This window comes from Zeugodacus cucurbitae, chromosome 4, assembly GCF_028554725.1.
Source record: "Zeugodacus cucurbitae isolate PBARC_wt_2022May chromosome 4, idZeuCucr1.2, whole genome shotgun sequence".
Lineage (NCBI taxonomy): Eukaryota > Metazoa > Arthropoda > Insecta > Diptera > Tephritidae > Zeugodacus > Zeugodacus cucurbitae.
The window spans coordinates 56,447,888-56,467,550 of record NC_071669.1 but is presented as its reverse complement, the minus strand read 5'-3'; the positions used below and the strand labels follow the sequence as shown (position 1 = coordinate 56,467,550).

General features: G+C 39.1%; 3 protein-coding genes across 3 annotated transcripts in view; 1 reads left to right on the top strand and 2 right to left on the bottom strand.

Annotated features, from left to right (window-relative positions):
- Positions 1-285: 285 nt before the first annotated feature.
- Positions 286-4,129, bottom strand: LOC105220914 (cell division cycle protein 27 homolog). Its single transcript, XM_011197483.3, has 5 exons — positions 3,584-4,129; positions 3,405-3,517; positions 3,262-3,337; positions 1,998-3,200; positions 286-1,929 (listed from the first exon to the last, which is right to left on the bottom strand). Exons 2-5 carry the CDS (start codon positions 3,426-3,428, stop codon positions 443-445), a joined length of 2,790 nt encoding a protein of 929 aa, XP_011195785.2. The 5' UTR covers positions 3,429-3,517; positions 3,584-4,129; the 3' UTR covers positions 286-442.
- A 388-nt stretch (positions 4,130-4,517) lies between these two features.
- On the top strand, positions 4,518-13,453 carry LOC105220920 (protein hobbit). Its single transcript, XM_011197488.3, has 17 exons — positions 4,518-4,688; positions 4,760-4,886; positions 4,948-5,181; positions 5,307-5,468; positions 5,533-5,670; positions 5,733-6,020; positions 6,090-6,233; positions 6,308-6,569; positions 6,632-7,818; positions 7,913-8,056; positions 8,118-8,563; positions 8,723-9,203; positions 9,265-10,300; positions 10,376-10,818; positions 11,292-12,008; positions 12,078-12,998; positions 13,070-13,453. Exons 1-17 carry the CDS (start codon positions 4,636-4,638, stop codon positions 13,124-13,126), a joined length of 6,840 nt encoding a protein of 2,279 aa, XP_011195790.1. The 5' UTR covers positions 4,518-4,635; the 3' UTR covers positions 13,127-13,453.
- The window catches only part of LOC105220918 (trafficking protein particle complex subunit 11), a 42,005-nt gene continuing 35,388 nt past the window's right edge, over positions 13,047-19,663 (bottom strand). The window contains exons 13-15 of the mRNA XM_011197487.3: positions 17,808-19,210; positions 17,542-17,736; positions 13,047-13,962 (exon numbers count right to left, since the gene is read on the bottom strand). Of these exons, the coding sequence (XP_011195789.2) occupies positions 13,936-13,962; positions 17,542-17,736; positions 17,808-19,210 (1,625 nt within the window). The 3' untranslated portion in view covers positions 13,047-13,935. The remainder of the gene's footprint in view (positions 13,963-17,541; positions 17,737-17,807; positions 19,211-19,663) is intronic.

The following is a 19,663-nucleotide window of genomic DNA, read 5'->3' as shown; positions in this document are numbered from 1 at the left end:
GACCCCAGCCAATTGTAGTATGTGGTTATTAAAAAAAGCGTTGAATATACAACTTAACTGGAAATTCGGCCAATTCATGATGAATGTATGTATGTATGTATATATATAAACAATTAAATTCACAATTATGTATGTATGTATTTCTTGCTCGGCTTGACTTTAAACTAGCTTACTTTCGATTAGCAAATTTTAAATTTAGTTGCATATTTGTATATGTATTATGCCAGGGGACAATTTTCAATTAAATTTTTTGTTTTATTTTTCGTCTTTTTTCACGTTGGTTTGTTTGATCGGTCAGTGGTTTAACCGAAGAAGCACTCACTTAATATTACACACACACAAAAAGCATTAACAAATCAATTGGTTACACCTTTGTTTTGAATACGCTTCAAGCACGTAAGTGCAGTGGAGAAGAAGATATAAATCACTCAAATGTAGCAATTCAATAAGCATCACTGTCATAATTTATGTCTTGTTGTGCCTGCGTTGAGTCATCCGAACGATCTGATGTCGGTTCTGGATCCTGATCTGCATCTACGCTCTGATCATTTCTGGCGGGACTGAACATCGGTACAACGGCAGAATCGAAAGCATCTCTTAATTGGTTATTTGCACCCTTCGGATCCAGATCGGTGGCCCAGCTGAAGTGCATAAGTGCTGAATCCACATTACCTAGCGTTTTATGTATTTTTCCAATTAAATAGAATACTACCGACTCCTTTGGCACCACCTCCTTCAATTCCTCGAGTTCACGCAATGCCTCTTGATGCTTTCCCAATGAGAAGTAAATCGAGCCACGATGGAAACGTGCTAATGGATTTTTGGGATCCAACATTGCGGCCGTGTTGAGTGTTTGCAGCGCTTGCTCCTTTTTCTGCATAAAATATTGCATGGCACCAATGTGCACTAGAATGACCGAATTTTGCGGATTGATCTTTAATGCCTTGATGTAATACAATTCAGCCAACTCGTATTTTTCCTGTTTCGAATAGATAGTGCCCATGCCGAACCACGCGTTGTAGTGACGCGGATCGCGTGCAACAGCGGCATGGAAATAGTCGGCGGCCTTATCTAATTCTTCGGTTAACACGAGTTCATGGCCAAGTAGCGTGTAACTGTAAACAAAATCGGGATCCACCTGCACGGCCCGCTTGAAGAACTTAATTGCCGTCTCGTGCTCTTTATGCAATGAGAAGCAGTTCCCAGCTACACACCAAGTGATCGGTGATGTCTTATCTTGATTTATTAGATCCTGTGCTAGTGCCGATAAATCGACTTCCTTCTGCAAATGCCAAAGTGACGATGAGTATATCTCCATATATTCCAAACGATGTGGTTCAGTTTCGTGTATGTCTTTAAATACAGAAATCGCAGATTCATATGCGCGCAGTTCGTAGTGAGCCAAACCAATGAGTGACTGTACCCAACTCGAGCACAAGTGATGCTTTGGTATTTTCGTTTCAAAATGTTTAATCGCTGCTTTACACTGATAAACTGTGAGGAGTTTAAAACCTTCACCCAAATCTTTTAGCAATGTCATCAAACCATCGGCCGATTGTTTCTTCAGCGTGAGCACATGGTGTGCCATCGTTTGTGCATTATTCAAACTGTTATTCAGTAAGACTTTGGTGTCTTCGATGGAACGATTGTGACCAGTGGCTGATGTTATTGTCTCAACCTTTTCTTTGTCCTTACGTGCGTTCTTCTCATTCAGTTTGTCCGCATTAATGTTAATACTTTTATCTTCGATCAGTTCGTTATTTAAAGAAATCTTGGGCATGCGCGTCTTGGTTTTCCGCGGTGGAGAGCGTGGCAGTGCAAACTTGTTGCTAGTAATATTCGGAGATTTGTTGTTTTCTTTTACGGAATAGGCACTGTTACTAAACAAGCGAGAACTGCGTCTTACGGCTGCGTTGGGTATAAGTGAACCTGGAAATAAAATGCGGAGAACGCACTTCAGTATGCTAAGCATGTTTTCCATATAAATGTGAACGTACCTGACGAAACACCGCCTTGATTATTGGGTGTGCGTGGCGTAACATTACCGGTTTGTGTGAAAACGGCAGGTTTATTTGTGGTTGTGCCACCTTCTTTCCGATTTATAAGACTACTAACATGACTTTTCATTTTCTTGCCAATTATTTTGGGCTCCTGATTTGCCTCCATCAATGTCTGTGGTGAAGGTGTATTCAACACGCTTATATTCGTTTGTGCATGACCAGTACCGATAAAAGAGGAATCACCAGCGCATGGGCTATGCATTGGCAAAATACCGAAGCTAGGTGTTGTTGGTGAGATTGCTGAGAGGTATTTGAATTGGCGGCGAAACGGAGTACCGGCTCCAACGTCGAAATTTTGTATGGGATTCAAACTAGTATGCTCATTGGTGTTGCCGGTGGTATAACCGACTGGTGTATCCTCCAGCATCATCATGCCAGAGTTTTGTAAACTACTGCCAACCGATACATTTGCTGTGTTGACACCGCGTAACATGGACATGGAGTTGTTTAAATTGTTGCTATTATTATTTGGGGTTATTAGACTCTGGAGCGTTATGATGTTTGGCTGTGCTTGTGATTGCCATTGTTGCTCAACTGGTGTGCAAAGTATGTAATTTGAACTATTATTGGTATTATTTATTAGGACATCCGAAGTGGGATTATTTATGCCAATGTTGCTTAAATACTGACTACTGCTTTCATTTAGCATTACATTTTGTCCTCCGTTACCACACAAGACCATTGAATTCGAATTTGCGCTGCCTTGGCATGTATTGAAGATGTCCGTGTTGGAAATTTGAAACGTGGTAGCAGGGTCAACATATTCGCCCATGTGACAAAGATCGGCGAATGTTTGCCACATAAATGGATTGAGTTTTAGTGCCCGGCGTAGTGCTTCTGCAGCCATTTTACTTCTTTCGGTTTTCACACATATCTGTGCGATCAGCTGCAGTACAAAACATGCAATTTCGCCAAATTCTTTCGCAATATCTTCCAGATTTTTGATGTCACCAAAACCTCCGTTGACCAGCACACACTCGGACTCAGCATACTTCTTTAGTTGGTAAGCGCATTTCGCTTGCAAGAATCGACAATACGGTGAACGTCGTGCTTTCTCTTTTAGCAACCAGTAAGCTTGGTGTATCAGATTTGATCTGTAGTAGCTAGTGGCTAGCAGAAAAATCGTTTCATCTGTCTCGACTAAAAAAATTATAAACATAAAAAACCATGGTAATATAGTTAATTTTTCTCTATCGCTTACCTTCACAGCAGAGACGTTCCGACAGGAAAACTGCATCTTTGCAATCGTAAAAATTGAGGCAATGCCAAATGGCGGCCTTTTGAGCAAACAAATAAGAAATATTTTATTTACCTTTAATTGAAAGTTAAAAAAAATTGTGTTACCTGTACGGGCTCCTGTATAATCATGCTGTTATCTGTTACTTGTCAGTAAATATAACCTTTCGCATCTACTCTTCTACAGTCAGTTTACACGTATTACTACAGTAGACCAGCACCTAAAATACAATAACATTTAACTTACAAAAATGTGTACCTTGCATAATTATTTCATTATAATATACCTTTACGCTCGCAAGATTTTAGAAAATTTTATACTTGAAAAGTTTTAACATGGAGTTTTGTGAGTTTAGTATTTTGATCCTGTTTTCGACAAAACGTCACACATGATACGAAAAATATTATTTCTCACCACACAAAACTTGTTTTAATGTAAAATTATAACATTAATTTGTACATTTTGCCTTATTTTAAAATATTATGAAAAAAGGGTAGCGCTTTTGCAATATCTGTCTTTTGACAATTGGGCAAGAAATTTTGTTATTTTTTCCAACTTGACTTCGGGACGCCTATGGCTGACAGACAGTCTTTGGTGCTTATGCATTGGCCATCCACATTTTCAGTATTCCTGTATTATTGAACTTCGATATTTTTAAACCTCAGTAGACAACAAAATGTTTCACTTAATATGCGTTTTAACACTTTTCCAATTTTTACAACAAAATTATTGGTTTCTAATTGTATAAAGAAATATTGTAAAACCCTTCGTTTTTTCGTCAACGCACAGGCCCAATCACATAACTTAGAGATGCCACATTATTTAAACAGCACGAAGCAATTATTAAGACAAGGTTTTAAACCGAGACCAATTGGAGAAAGTGAATATATAAAAAAGTAAAAGTTTTATAAATAAATAGACTAGTAGAATTAATTTATAATATATTTTATATGGATATAAAATTTTGTTGTTATACACATACATTTATTTTTATAAGTAATAAAAATCTAGAAAATACGAAGTAAAACTTTGAATTATTTTTTTTGAATGAACCATATAAACACATAATTAAATTTACACATCATTTTTTAACAATTACACAAATGTTGCTAAGTTAATAAATTAACCACAATATACAAATAAACTTTGTAAATAGTAAATCTAAACACCCTGTATTGAAATGTTTTGCCTTGACATATACTAACACAAACAGCTGTTTTATTTATAAGGTGGGGAAACGTCAACAAATTTATTTTTCAGACGTTTCTCAAAATTCACGTTAATATCCATGGATAATTAGAAAAAGTGTATAGAAAATGTGATAAATAATTCAACAAAATGCTGCTTAAGTTATTAATATTGGTTTTGTTAGTATTTTTACTAGCATATTGGTAAGTATATAGCTGAAAGCAAATGCTTTTTTCCGCTGCCATAAATTTATCAATATTCATTCACTATTCAGCATTCTACCAAAGGGGATCAGTTGGTATCTGGTTAAAAAGTTTAAGGTAAAAGTACGAATTGGTAGTATTAGCTTACGTTATCTTGCGTTGCGAAATGTAGACGTCAGTAAAAGTGGATTTATTGTGGTAAGCATGTGAATGAAGTAATAACTTTTTGGCGATAATTGTTAACTAAATTAATTTACAGCAAATCGAAGAAATTTGTCTTCGTAGCAGCTTTTTTAACACAGAGGTAACAAAGCTACTATCGATCTACATACGCGATATACGCATAAACAAAGATATACAGAGCAATGATGTTACAGCTGAATCACTTCGTCAATCTGAGCGTCTACATAGTAAAGCGCGTCAGGAGGAGGAAAAAGATGTGCCAGATTTCCGGCGTGCTAAAGTACCACCAAGTATACTGACGTTCGCACAGGTAAAAATGTGTAGTGAATTGATGTTTTTATAGTGCCAATGACCGGTAGAGTCTTTTGACACATTTAAACATTTACAAAATTGTTTATAATAAGTTATGTTTTTAAATCTTCACTATATTTACAGTTTATGGCAATGCACATAAACAATATTTCCGTTGTGCTTATGAATAACAATTTCGATCCGGGTTGGTTCATTCATGCAACAGCTAGGGAATTACATCTAGATGGCAGTATTGTGCATAATGATAAAACTTTATTAGTCAACGCGGCGCTTAATGATGCGCAGGTAAGATTTGCATATTGTATTGTTTTTCGCGTATATGCATGTTTTTTTTTATTTTATGTTTCAGGCGAAAATGTTGAGACACTGTCCATCACGTCGACAGTCCTTGGAAAATCTAAATAAAGTACAACCTTGCTTGGGTGAGATCAGCTTCGACATTGCCTTAGATACTACTTTGTTTGCACAGGGACCTCTATCTGTGGATGTAAGTAAACTGATACACGGAACAATATTTTCTTACTATAAAAATTAACTGTTATTTTTTAGAAACTCTCTTTGGCTATGAATAATGCTCGTTCCACCATACACGGTAGTTTATACGACTTCCTAAGTGAGGCGAAGCAACGTACAAAGCCACAGCAAAATTTAGAGAGCAGAGTGCTAAGCACGGCTAATTCACTTTCGCAGCGTCGAAAGAGTTTTAGCAATGAGTCATATGAGAAGATCTCACCCATTATACCCAAGAATTTTAATTTTGTGATTAAAGCAGCCACCTTTTCAGCGGTGAAAGAGAATTCCCAAAATGATTTTAGCGCAAAAATACAGTTGTTCAGTGTAAGTTTAGAAATTATTATTATTTATATTATATGTATGTATGTATGTATATGTAACATATTTACTTAGATTACTGGGGAATTAAAATCGAAGTCGTTGAATGAGAATGCGCAACTTCCAACATTGGTAACCAATGTGCTACTGGAACACTTGGATATTGATACCAAATATGAAAAGTTACTATTTATTGAGCAGTTTACTATCGATTCCCTGGTGGGTATAACTACATTAACAAACAAATAAGCATGTTTTTTAAATAATAATTTGCCTTTCCGATTTCTTCTCAGTTGGAAAACGATGTTCTAAATTTATATGTCAAGCTTAAAACATTCCAAATTATTTATAATCATTGTGAAATATACGATTGGGTGCATAATAACTTTTTATCGCGCCAGCGTATAAGTCAACAGCCGTTACAGTTAAATGTGAAACAACGCATGTTGCCGGAACATTTGGGTGCGGACACAATACTGGATCCGTTGCTTTTAACGTCCAAACCGGCGAATAACGGCATACTTGAGAGTATATTGAAGCGTATAGTGGTGAAAGGTATGCATTTTTGAAATACAGTCTCTAGTGTTTATATTAATTTTAAAATTATCTCACTTTAGGTTGTGCAGAGTTCTGGAATGTATCAGTGCTCATGAAGTTGGACGATGAAAACGCTGCCATGAGCGTTAGTCACACACGCTTTATACTCGAACAAATTGAAGAGAAGCGCAGCTCTTTGTATGGCAATCGTCTTTTGAATATGCTCTTGAATCAGCGTCATTGGAGCACCGAATTAATGATTGAATCCTTGTGGTGGTCATTGGGAAATTCAATAAATGATACCAACAATTTGAAGAAATCACATTCTCCCGGCTCACCATTCTTTCTGGGACTCAGCTTGGTCAAATTGAATTCATATGCAAGTGTCACCAAACTAGAGGTATCCATACACACGCTACGCACGGAATATAGCATGAGTTTGGCTGAATTTATAGTGAAGTCGGTCAATTGTATAAAACAATACGGTGGCCTGAGTTCCACTGAAAGTGGCGTTGGGAAGCGTTTGTCGCCACGTGCGCCAAGTGCCGGCACAAATTCAATAACTGGTGGTTTACTAATAGCAGCACGCATTAAGGACGTCACAGCATATTTCATCAATCATCATCAAGCTTGTTTGCTGCTAAGCTTCTCGGATATCATACTATCGCGTAAGCAACAGGTATCCAGCTTCAAATTTGAGGACTTTCAAATGGCCATAATGCGTGCAATGAATGCATCATCGCTATGTCTCAACGATTTCAATGACATATTCGCCAATTGTAAGACAATACGCATTGAACATGAAAAGCATGAGAATAAAGTGTCGGTCTACATTCCAAGCAACACAGAGGTCATGTGGAATGCCAATTTGCATATGCACATATTGACCTTGGCGCGTGACATGAGCGATTTGCGCACCGAACTGGCGTTGCCACAACACGCGGTGGAGGTGAAACCAGCGCACGCGAAGAAAAAGTGGATCATCGAACTATCCGCTGAATTGAGCACGGTACTTGAGATTAAACTCTCCGAACGCCATACAATGCAGTGGTTTGTGGAGAACTTGTTCTTCAGTCACAAGGAAGCGAATTTCATTTCAGCGGAAAACCTGTTTATTAAAATCGATGATCAGCATATATTTACGCTGAAGGAGATAGATGTGCAGTCACTACCGCGCTTGGATATGCTCACACAGGAGCGTGTAAATTGCGAGGGCTTTGTGCTGCCCACAAACAAAGTGTGGGTAACAACAATTGGCGCATTTAAGGTGAGTTGGTGGTGAAAATATGATGTGGTGAATATATGGTGTGGTGAATATATACTGTGGTGAATAGTTAAATTTGATTTTTCTTAATTTGCAGGCCATCTTTCCTTATGATCACGATTTTTACGATGCCGTGCAAAATGAGTTCGTGTCACACTTTAAATGGCTGAAATTGGTACATAACTACAAGAAGAAACCCTTTACCGCCAGCTCACCGCTGCCAAGCGATATGGTCATACAAGTAAATATCTGTTTTTTATTTATTATTTTAGGGTTTCTTAAATCAAAATTTTATTTTTAAGATCAAAGAGTTTTTGCTCGAAATCAGCGACGATCCATTTGAGGTGAAATTACGTGATAATTACGTGCTGCTTGTGGATGAGTACCTAGAGGGTCTGAAACGCAAAGCTATATTCGATAAGAAGATTGCCGAGCGTTGTCTTGTGCCGGCGAGCACAATCGAAAGTCTCTACGCGAGTTTGGTGCAGAAGAATTCTGAAATCTACATACAACGCTCGAAGAAGATACGCGAGAGTGGACCTGTGCGCACGCGCTTGCTAGCGTGGATTATGACAGATGTGGAAATAATGGCCATGGCCGATCCATCAATACATGGCACTGAGAATGTGACGCGCATAATGCGCGATATTGACTGTGAGAGCCCATGGCCGGAGGAAGGCTTGGAATTCACCACACTTTGGTGTCGCAGCGTAAATATCAGCTGCACCGAGTGGAAATTTATGCTGCGGTGAGCAAAAAAAAAAAAAAAAATACTGAAATACAATTTAACTAACATAACTCGAAGTTATCCATAGCTCAAACTCTTGAATTGACAATAGAAGTCAAATTTCATACAAATTACAATTCATAACTCGAAGTCTCTCTAACTAGACGTGTTTTCTTGCAGCGATTTCCCACAACCCATGTTCTATGTGAAGTCAATGCGCCTATTTGGTAATTTATGCGGCGCTGAGCAAGCGGCGTCCAAGCGCGCTAAGCGTGATGTTTACATAGAAGTTGGTGAGCCCTTCGGCACCGATGTCATACAACGCAGCATGCCGTCGTTGAAGTTTTATCACGACTTCGATTGTGAACTGGAGTTCTGCAGCTATGCTTTTGGTCCCTGCTGGGAGCCGGTGATGGCGCAGTGTAACCTCAGTTTTGAGAAAATTTCCGCACCGTCCAAAGATCCCAGTCCGCCCTTGCCTTTCTGGGATAAAATGCGTTTGCTGTTTCACGGTCGTCTAACCATGATCGTGAAGCAATTCACGGTGTTGTTGCATGCCTCATTGGATCCCTACAATACAACCGAGGAAATGGAGTTGACTTGGAACAATGCGGGCATTGTGTGGACAAATGCGAAAATCATGTTCAAAGGTGAACTAAATGTGAGTATTGAATGTTTTTAAGCAAAAAATATAATTTAATAAATTTAATATTATTACATAGATAACGGTACGCACGGCATCACGTTATGACGATTGTCGGCTGCTGCACTTTCCGAACTTGAAACTGACATTTAAACTAAATTGGGTTTGTTTGGCCAATCCAAATGATCATCACGCTGTTATGCCTTGTGCGCCCGACAAATTACCCGAGTACTCGAGCAATCAAGTACACGACTCATTCCGCGCCTTCCGTTCGCTTAATCTAAACATATGGATTTCATTCGAAACGAAGCCGAAGCATGGCGAAGAGGTGGAAATCGACATTCCCAGTCTGGTTTTATACGGCAGCACATTGCGTTGGTTCGAGAGCCTCAAACTGATACTGTCCGGTGTTACGCGCCCCACACGTCGAGGTCCGGTATTCAATAATGTGCGTCCACGCAAGAAGCAACTAAGTCGCCACTATAAAAAAGCCAATCTACAAATGAGCCTCCATCACTTTCAAGTGCTCTATTGGATGTCGCATGCGCTGCAAAAGGGTTTCCAATTGAACGGCGGTCGTGTGTCCTTTAGTTCGGAATATTGCTTGTCGCTATGCCCCATTGATGATGGCCTCATACATAGACCACGCGCTGAATGGTCGACCGTCTATATGAATTGTGAATTGAATGACGCTGAAATATGGTTGAGAAGCATACTCACCGAGAAGCTCGGCAGCAGTGCGGAAAATTTGCCCAGCGTTGGTGATGCCTTCAAAATCGTGCGTTTCTACTTTCTGAGTGTGGCTAAAGTGTCGTACGGACGTGAAGCGCTCATACAAACCGCCGGCAGCAGTCAAGAGGAGGAGTCGAAAACGAAAAATACCACACCCACACATAAATTGGTCGTTTACGATCTGAAAGGCGCGTGGACGAAAAACAATCGTGATGTGGCGTTTGCGCTCTTCGATTCGTTCATGAAGTCACAAAAGCTTAAGAATAACTTATCCACAGAGGCTGTGAAGAGCTATCGCAAGGAGACCACTTCTAATGTCATCAAGAATAAGCGTAGCGATAGCACAATTACACTCACGAATAACCCCACAGAAGTGTTGCCGAGTAAGTCATTTCATTATGCTACAAACCATAAAAAAATATATTTCAATATTGTTTTTTTCTTCTTAACTTTAACAGCAACGAATGCCAACAGCGCCATTAAGAAGGTACAACCGGCCAGTCATGCCACGGCCATGCTGCAACAACTCATCGCCGAGGCCGATCACAAATTCAACGTTTACAGCGATGATCAGAGCACGCAGTCGCGCGAATTGCAGCTGCAGGGCTTGCAGGCGTGCTCGGCGCAGGATGTGATACACGAGAATTGGTCCATATCGTTGGTGAATTCACAAGTCCTACTTAAGGGTTGTGAGACATCGGGTTATGTTATTATTAGTGCTGCGAAAGCGGAGATACTACAACGTGTACACCGTCCAGTATGGCGTGACAGATCGCTGGTGTCCAAGACCACGTGGAAGGGTCTGCTCGAATGCATGCAGTATTATGCTACAGTGAGCGCCGGTGAGGATGACTCGCTCATTGAAAAGGAGATCATGTGGTTGACGGTGGATAACATACAGGTGAGAATGGTTTAAATTTAGTAAGACGGACAGACGCCGTTCTCGAAGAAGACTAGAACTTACCGATGCAGATAGGTCTGGGTTGCCTAAATAACAGCCCTTGGTCGGATCCGAAAATCCGAGTCAATTCCGGTGTATCGCAGAATCGGCTGTTGTGTGGACAGTCGGTTCTACGAAAGCAGAACGTACCCCGATTTGTATCCGATCAAGGACTGTCAAATCGGCAGCATTCCTCAAAATTATCTGGGAAATGTTTTATGCCGCTACAACAACAACAAAAGACACCGAAATATTGTTGTTGTTGTAGCGAAAGAAAAGAATGCACAAATAATTTAAGAAAATGCTGTCGGGTTTTTATTACACGATCGTATCAAAATCGGTGTCCGTTCGGGTTCGCGTAAACCCGACTATCGCGGTAACGAAATCTGTATCCCACATCACCTGGATTATTAACACATTTTATCTCTTCTCAGGATAAAGATGACACTGTGATCAATGATTTGCCCGACATTCCGCATCTAGTTGGTAGTGGTCGTAGTGTGGGTGGTGTTGTTTCGGAGACTGTGGGTGCCTTATCGATTGAGAATCCGGGTGAAACACAGCCTGTACAACTGCAACGCATTGTATCGCGTTGTAAATGTGAATTCTTCTACGTCAGCTATGGCGATACGATAGATCCAAATTCCATAACCGAAGTACCGCCACCACCGTCCGAAGAAACGCTATCACCGTGGGAGAAACAAGACGATCCCGTCGATGCGTTCACACTAATGCATCACGATCTCGATGTCTGCACGAATTCACTGCAATATGCCATGATTCTGGATATCGTGAATAATCTGCTACTCTACGTTGAACCGCAACGCAAACAGGCGCTCGAGAAATTGGCGCGCATGCGTTTTCAACTGCAGCTGCACTCCACTGAGGATCAAAAGCGGCCAATACAACAGAAACAGACGATGATACGCAGTTTGCTGATGAAAATCCGTTCGCTGGAGAAGGATATACATCTGATTGGCAAGGATCGTGCCGAAGAGGGCGACACGCTGGAGTTGAGAGACGCATTCGAAAGTGTGCAATTGCAGATACGCGAAAGTAAGGAGGAATTGAATACGCTCAGCGAGGAGTTGGACATGATGTTGTTGTGTTACAAGGAGACACAGCTGTCGCAGCTAAGCAAAATATCGAATGTGAGTGCGGTCATGTTGCTACTTAATTAAATTGTAAATATAATCTTAAATTTCTTGCCCTCTCAATAGGTGCGCGCCGACAAATCGCTCACCATCGTGCGTGCCAATGAAATCTGCTTTAAGCGTGCGCAATGGCGTCTCACCGAAACCGACGGTCAAATCGGCATATCCGATCTGGTACTTAGTGGCTTTTTGTATACGAAAAAATCGAAAAGTGACGACTCTGTGGAACACTTACTTGAGTTGGGCAATATACGCATGAGCAACTTGATACCGCGTGAGATCTATCGCGAAGTCCTAATGCCCACTGAAATCCAAAAGGACATGCCAATCGATACGCATAAACGTGTGTTGCGCATTTTCTGTCGTGAGAAACCGCCAGTGGGTGGTATCTCGGTGAAAGAGCATTTCGAAATCAATGTGGCGCCCATTACGATTGCCATAACGAAGAAATTCTACAGCACAATGTTGAAATTCTGTTTCCCCGATCGTGATGCTTCCGAAACGGAGACTGTCGATGATATTGAGGAGAATTCTTCGAGTTCCTCCTCATCGTCGGCCGTGCAAACGAAGTCCGCAAAGAAACCATCGAAAACTAAAAAGAGTTCGAAAGATTCGGAATTCTATGTGAAAATCGAAAAGGATGATGTGGAGAAGATGAAAGAGCGCGCTGAGAAGAATAAACTCTTTATCTATATAAAAATTCCCGAAGTGCCTGTGCGTGTCAGTTACAAGGGTAATAAGGAGAAAAATCTTGAAGACATCACAGATTTCTCGCTCGTCATACCAACACTGGAGTACCACAATGTCACCTGGACGTGGCTCGACTTGCTATTGGCTATGAAATTGGTAAGTCGACGCGTGATATTATCGCAAGCAATCAAGCAGAAATTGCAAATACATCGACGACAACCGGGCACATCGACGGGCGAACGTTCGTCGCCGCAGGAGGAAGACAAGGCGAAAATGCTGTTTGGTAATCGCTTATTGGTGCGTGGAGAGCGGAGTGTTGTTGAAGTCACTGAGATTTTATACTAAATATTTTAATTTTTTTTTTGCAGAATGAGAATCGCAGCCAAAGAAGAGGAGTTTTCAAATTCACCTCGAGCAACAAGTGATACGCAGTGATAACTATTGAGATTTAAGTGCTGAAATTTATACACTTGCATACATACTTACACATTGACAAATACATACTAGCAATCAGTGCAGCAAAAAAACAACTACAACAACACTTCTATTTATTGTAATTTTAATCAAGTGAATTTAGTTTTGTTTAACACAGTTACAATTACAATTACAATTACAATTTAAATTAATTAGTTAATACACAACATTGTAATGCCTAGTACGAACGAGATTGTATCATAACTTTTAAAAAACTACTATAATAATTAATTAATGTATTTTAATTAGCACACTTTATGCAATATGTATTACCTACCCACACGAAAAATCAAAAAAAAAAAGTGAAAAAAATATTTAAAAAAAAAATTACGAAATAATCAGTGTATAACAAAATACAATGCTATGCAGTTATGTAAATTATATACTGTTACACTAGATGTCTATTAAATGTGTTATCTCAGCAGTTGCAGACGCGTACATACATAAGTTTTGTGTAGTTCCTTACTTAAACATGTTTAAGCGATATTACAGTAAAATTGCTTTAGAATTACTAAATTTCAATAATTTCTATATTTTATTTAATTTTTTTTTACAAAGTTCTCAAAACAGTTATCCTCCATTTGTGTTTGAATATCAAAACCATTATACATACATACATATATATTTCTCTGTATTTGTTGTTATACATACATACATATCTTAACTGCATATTTTCGACATTCTCAAAACTATTTAACCTAAATATTATTGAACAGTAGCATTCTTGACGCCGCGCACTAATTACACTGCAAATCCATATTTATTTCAACTGTTGCTTCAGCGGTGGCTGCAATGTAGAAGAAGAAAATCAATTTGTAAATGCAAAAGTGATGAAAAAAACTTTTAGTAAAAATAAAATGCACTTGCAAATGTTTTATGTGGAGAATTGTTTGCTGAAATTTATTTCAATGGTGTAAGGAAAGTTTTAGAATATGTATCTGTAAAGGTAAAAAGATAAGGCCACTCCATACTCGCCTATAGAAACTCTGCACGATTGAGAAAATTTAATATCAAAACTGATTCGAGTTTTACCCGGCCTAGAGAATTAGACAAAAATACAACTCCGTTTCATTAATACATTTTATTAATCCATATCGACTTATTCTGGTTTAGGATTTTGAAAAAATCGAGTTTTTTTTGCATATTTTGAAAGTTTAGATTTTCAAAAATATGACCTTGGAAGGATTTTCCAAAATTCGACTTATTTTCGGAGATACAGCCGATTTTGTGACGTGGCGAGCGGTCTCCAAAACTTTAAACGCGTTTTTCTCGAAACTACTTCTTTTTGAGGTGGTTGACATGATATCTCAAGTTCTATTGGACCGATTCCTTTGAAATGTGGCATATATCTTCTTTATACAATGCTCTATCGTGTCTGCCTTGAATTTCCAAGTGATTTGAAGTATTTTTAAAAAATTCGAAAAGGTCGAAAAAATCGGGTCAAAAATTTTTTTTTTCAAGTCGACGCCATTTTGTTATTATTATTATATTTTTTTTGAAAATGGTCAACCCGATAACGACATCCTTACTAATGAAGAATCTTCTTGTTTTTTGTGTTTTAGATCTCTGCAATGTCTCTACGTTTTTTTGAAGCCCCCACTCCACCGGCCAGTTTCTCGACGAATTTTCTGTTTTTTTCTTGCATTTTTTTATATTACACTGTGATAGTAAAAAAAAGACAAGACCAAATTCGACGGTTTCCCCCTATTTCGGGTCCTACGAATCGAACTGCATCATTACTTTTTTGAGTTACAATCATGGTTTCATACAAAATTTTTTTTTTGAAGTTTTTCATCAAAGTGGCCCATTGTAAGAGAAAGGCACTTTTTTCTTCGGTCTCTAACTTTTTTAATGTTGACTTTTTTGGTAAACTTTCTTTGGCAAAGCTTCTCAGAATAAGTCCGTCTTTAAGTTCTTAGATGACTGTAAACCCCAAAATCAATGTTTTTTGTGTCCTTATAGCCAATATGTAAAAAAAACTGAAATTTAATCCATTTTTTTAATGTTTTTGCACTCACGTTTCGTCAATATTTTAATTTACCCTTTGATACTTATACATTAAGTGACACCCCATCACATTATAAACCATTGCTTAGGAATGCACCGGTCTGAAGATTGGAAAAAATATGTATATGACATGGTAGACGCTTTTGAAGAAATAGGTGTGAATATGTCCTTAAAAATTTATTTCTTTCACCATCACAAGGACCATTTTGAGCAGCAAGTTCCGACTGAATCCGATGAGCATGCAGAAAGATTTCATCAAGTCGCCGCCCCCTTGAGCATTGGTACAGCGGAAAAAAGCTTGACTCGTTGCTTGCTGATTTGTGTTGGACATTGATAGATGTCTTATTAAATTTAATTTAAATATTGTGTACAAATTTATGATACTTATTGATAACAGTTATAAGATACAAAAAGAATAAAATAGCATACAAACATAGTTAGTGTAGCTTTTTTAAAAAATACAAATTTTGTTAAGTTTTTTTTTTCTAATGGTTAGTTTTCTCAGAACGTTGTCTTTGCTTAAGTTTCTTACTATTACAAGATGTCACTTAATGTATAAGTATCAAAGGGTAAATTAAAATATTGACGAAACGTGAGTGCAAAAACATTAAAAAAATGGATTAAATTTCAGTTTTTTTTACATATTGGCTATAAGGACACAAAAAACATTGATTTTGGGGTTTACAGTCATCTAAGAACTTAAAGACGGACTTATTCTGAGAAGCTTTGCCAAAGAAAGTTTACCAAAAAAGTCAACATTAAAAAAGTTAGAGACCGAAGAAAAAAGTGCCTTTCTCTTACAATGGGCCACTTTGATGAAAAACTTCAAACAAAAAATTTTGTATGAAACCATGATTGTAACTCAAAAAAGTAATGATGCAGTTCGATTCGTAGGACCCGAAATAGGGGAAAACCGTCGAATTTGGTCTTGTCTTTTTTTTTTTTTGGAAAAAAACTATCACAGTGTTATTAAAATGTCAATAAAAAACATATAAAAAAATTGGATTCTTAAAATGTTTTCCATTTTTTATCTTAGTGTAAAAAATGCCTAAAATCCATGCGTCTAGACCAGAACACCCCCTTAAGACCCACTAGATCAGCTAACTTTAGACCCAGCTTCGTGACTCTCGTTATCTATTCTTTAAAACCTTCTCTAAGAATAACGACTAAGGAAGTGTTTCTCAATAAGCTTTAACGACGCAAGCTTTCGCTGTTGTAGCAAGAGGCGGCTTAGGGCTTGGCTTCATGGCTCTCGTTATCTATTATTTCCAAGAATAACACCAAAGAAATTCATACTAGATCAGCATTAAGGAAGCAAGATGTGGTTGTGGTATCGTTAATTCAGACTTCGTTTAGTCCCATTTGGACGATTTTGGTACTTTGAGATACCAGATGGAGTGCGGTCACGTAGTCTATGAGAAGTAGTCATCCTTTAGCATGCCTGCGCTTGACACGAATTTCAAAATGAGATGTGATTTCACTAACGATATCTCTTCCAGATTATCGTAGTGTGAAGCCCCCAAGTGCTGAAGCCGTTGCCTTGATACTGCAGGACAAGCACATAAAAGATATTTCATTGTTTCTCTGATACCTTGCTCCTGACATTTCCTGAATTCTTTCCTATCTGTCAGCCTAGCGTCAGTAAGAACTTCCTGTATTTCTGATAAAGTTCCTGTATAGATTATAATATAGGCAGGGAATAGCTTTACCTACGTTGATCACGTTTTCAGATTACAGTTTTACGCCTCTTTTGGCGTTTACTACCACGTTACCCTAGGTGGCCATGTGGCCTGACACCCAGTAGAATTGGAGTCGCTTATTTCTAGCGACATCCTCTACTGCCGCTGCCATTAAGCTTTTGACCGATACGCAGAAAGAGGATACTGCCTTGATTGCATACTTTGTTACTCATGATCCTTTGCTCACACTAAAAATCAACATTTATTCCGTAATTAATTTATCAAATACGAATCTAAATAACATAGGACAGCCCGTGACCAGATAAAATCCAGGCAATTTTCGGTAGTGTAGAGCCTGCTATCGGATGAATTGTCTAGACTCGGGCCTGACGGACGCACTTTTAGAATACTTGTTTATTTGAATCTTTAATCCAAGCTCTATGTAACTAATTATACATTCTAAGCCGTTGGATCCATTCCAATCACAAACGTAGGCATGTAGGCCTAGGTAAACACTGACAACACTGGTTCCATAACATTGCTTTCGAGGGATGTATTTATAAAAAAAAAAAAAACTTTTTTCTATTTTTGTTCCATTTCTTGATGTAAGGAACGTAAATAGAATTGCCTCATTCCTGCGCATATAGTTACTTTATGAATTTATTTCTCTCTTTACTCACCAAGACAAAAACCTTCTTCGGTATTGAGCGCTGCACCAGTTCACTCAGCACATTATTATGCGTGTCGTCTTTATTGGGATCGGCCTTCATGTTATATTCTATGGTTAACTCGGGCAGATTCACCCAGCCAACGCATAGCGGGTAGAGGTTGTAGACCAGTTCTTTCTCACTATAGGCATAAATGGAGATATCAAGCTGAAATAAAAAAAAAAACAAAAGAAATTGAAATTCTATAGCTGGTATATTTTGAGTAGTTGTGCACTCACTTGCTTGTGACCGGAGCAAATGAAATTATCCGCTATGCTAATGCTCAGTGTGGCTACCAAATGCAACACATTCGAGGTGGGATTACGTAAGACAACCTTATAGGTCATGGGCATTTTTACGAACATTTTCTCCTCAATGGTGCAGTAAATATTCAAAGGCGGCTCCTCGATCTCCAGACCTTGTATCAGAAATTTCGATTCGTTTTCCTCTTTGTGACCGCTGCGGCGCCAACGTATGCAATAGACACCGAAATTCGGTTGCTGCTGTATTGCTGTTGTTGTTGTGGCTTGCGTTTCAGGTTCGGCCGTTACGATGCGTTTGAAGAAACCGCGACAGTGTCCAGTGACTTGAATCGCTTCTATTGCTTTATTGAAGACAACACGCGTATTTAAAGCACGCCCCGCCGCTGCTGCCAACGTCGTCGTCGAACCATCAACACCGTCTGTTGCCTCCAGCGCAGTGGAGTTGAGTTTCTCATCGAACGAAGAACCAGAAGCTGTCATCGAATTGTTCGCCATCGCCAACAGCGAGTTCGTAGAACCGGCACTGTTATTTATTATTGTCATGTTGTTCGGTATTTTGCCCATGAGGTGCTTGTTCATGTGCGCACTAGCGACTACATCGGTCGCATCACCCACCACCCCCGCATCGCGTTGCATATTCTTTATGGCATGCAGTTTGCGCGCGTGTCTAGAACGGCTGAAGAGCTCCGATTGTGTATCGCCACTTTTGGTGCGTTCGAAATCTTTCGAAGTGGCCCAATCGCTGGTCGCGGCGTTCGTACGCAGTATGATTACGTCTTCGAGCTTATCGCGATTGCGATAGGTTTGTGTGAACTTTTTCCTCTTAAAACTATACGTGGATTGCACCAAATTGTGATCACAAATGAAGTACGTCTCGAGTATGTCAATATCGACCGGCGAACGCACTTCGATGTTGGCGCGCAGTAGGAAATTCTCGCCGCGATAGACCTTCGTGAGCGGTCGCTTGCTGAGCGTGTAGAAACGTGCCGAGAACCGAAAGTCGAGATCACATTTTATATTGATGGTGTCTTCGCGCGTTTTGCGTAGTCGACTCTCGTCGAGGAACTCAATTTGGACTGGTGTTGAAACCGTAAGCGGCTGCACATCAACGGGAGGAATGAAGTTGCGTACATTTTCAGGCGAATTCTCCACGCTGTTGGGGGTGCCACTGTCAATCTGTGTCAATGTAGTCGCTGCCTTTGGACGCTGCATGTCAATGACGTAGGAAGTCTTTTGCTGTAGCGCAATTGGTGTCTCCACCAAACTGAATACATAATAAAGCACGGAGTTCGAACCTTGCATGGTCAATTCGCCAGTGTCGATTTGTATGTGCGAATGCAACTTCTGGCGACCGGGCGATAAATCTGTGGTAAGAAATACTGAAAGAGGAGAGAGGTAAAAGGGATTATTGAAGAGTAGGAAAGATATTTTAGTTTAAAACTAGTGGCGAAGAATTAATAAATAAGAATTTAAGACATATGGAATATTTTCAGATACCAATTCTTCATTTCTTACTGGACGGAATTTTAAATCGACTGTGGTTGTAGTATTCATTCATATCACACAATATTGGGATCGAACCAATGTGTACAGTAAAATCTCATAATGTTAAAGTCAACGATAGGGTCGGAAACAATTATATTTAGGCCATATATGCAAGCTAGGGACCAGTAGCCATTATTCATGAATCATAGGAAATGATAAACGAGCGTATATCTGCATTGAAGTTTTTCTTATAAGATTCAAAAACTCTTCGAAGTCGGCATAAAACTGGAAAGTCCTTTCTTTCGGCAAAACATAAAGCAGAGATGATGAGAGACCAGTCAAATAAC

Bases quoted from the DNA above. Each gene is read 5' to 3' on its own strand.
- LOC105220914 (XM_011197483.3), bottom strand. From the start codon at position 3,428: ATGATTATACAGGAGCCCGTACAG. The intron at 3,338-3,404 runs GTAACACAATTT...TTTGCTCAAAAG, and splicing joins TTATACAGGAGCCCGTACAG to GCCGCCATTTGGCATTGCCT. The intron at 3,201-3,261 runs GTAAGCGATAGA...TAATTTTTTTAG, and splicing joins GGAACGTCTCTGCTGTGAAG to TCGAGACAGATGAAACGATT.
- LOC105220920 (XM_011197488.3), top strand. From the start codon at position 4,636: ATGCTGCTTAAGTTATTAATATTGGTTTTGTTAGTATTTTTACTAGCA. The intron at 9,204-9,264 runs GTGAGTATTGAA...ATTATTACATAG, and splicing joins TGTTCAAAGGTGAACTAAAT to ATAACGGTACGCACGGCATC. The intron at 10,301-10,375 runs GTAAGTCATTTC...TAACTTTAACAG, and splicing joins CCCCACAGAAGTGTTGCCGA to CAACGAATGCCAACAGCGCC.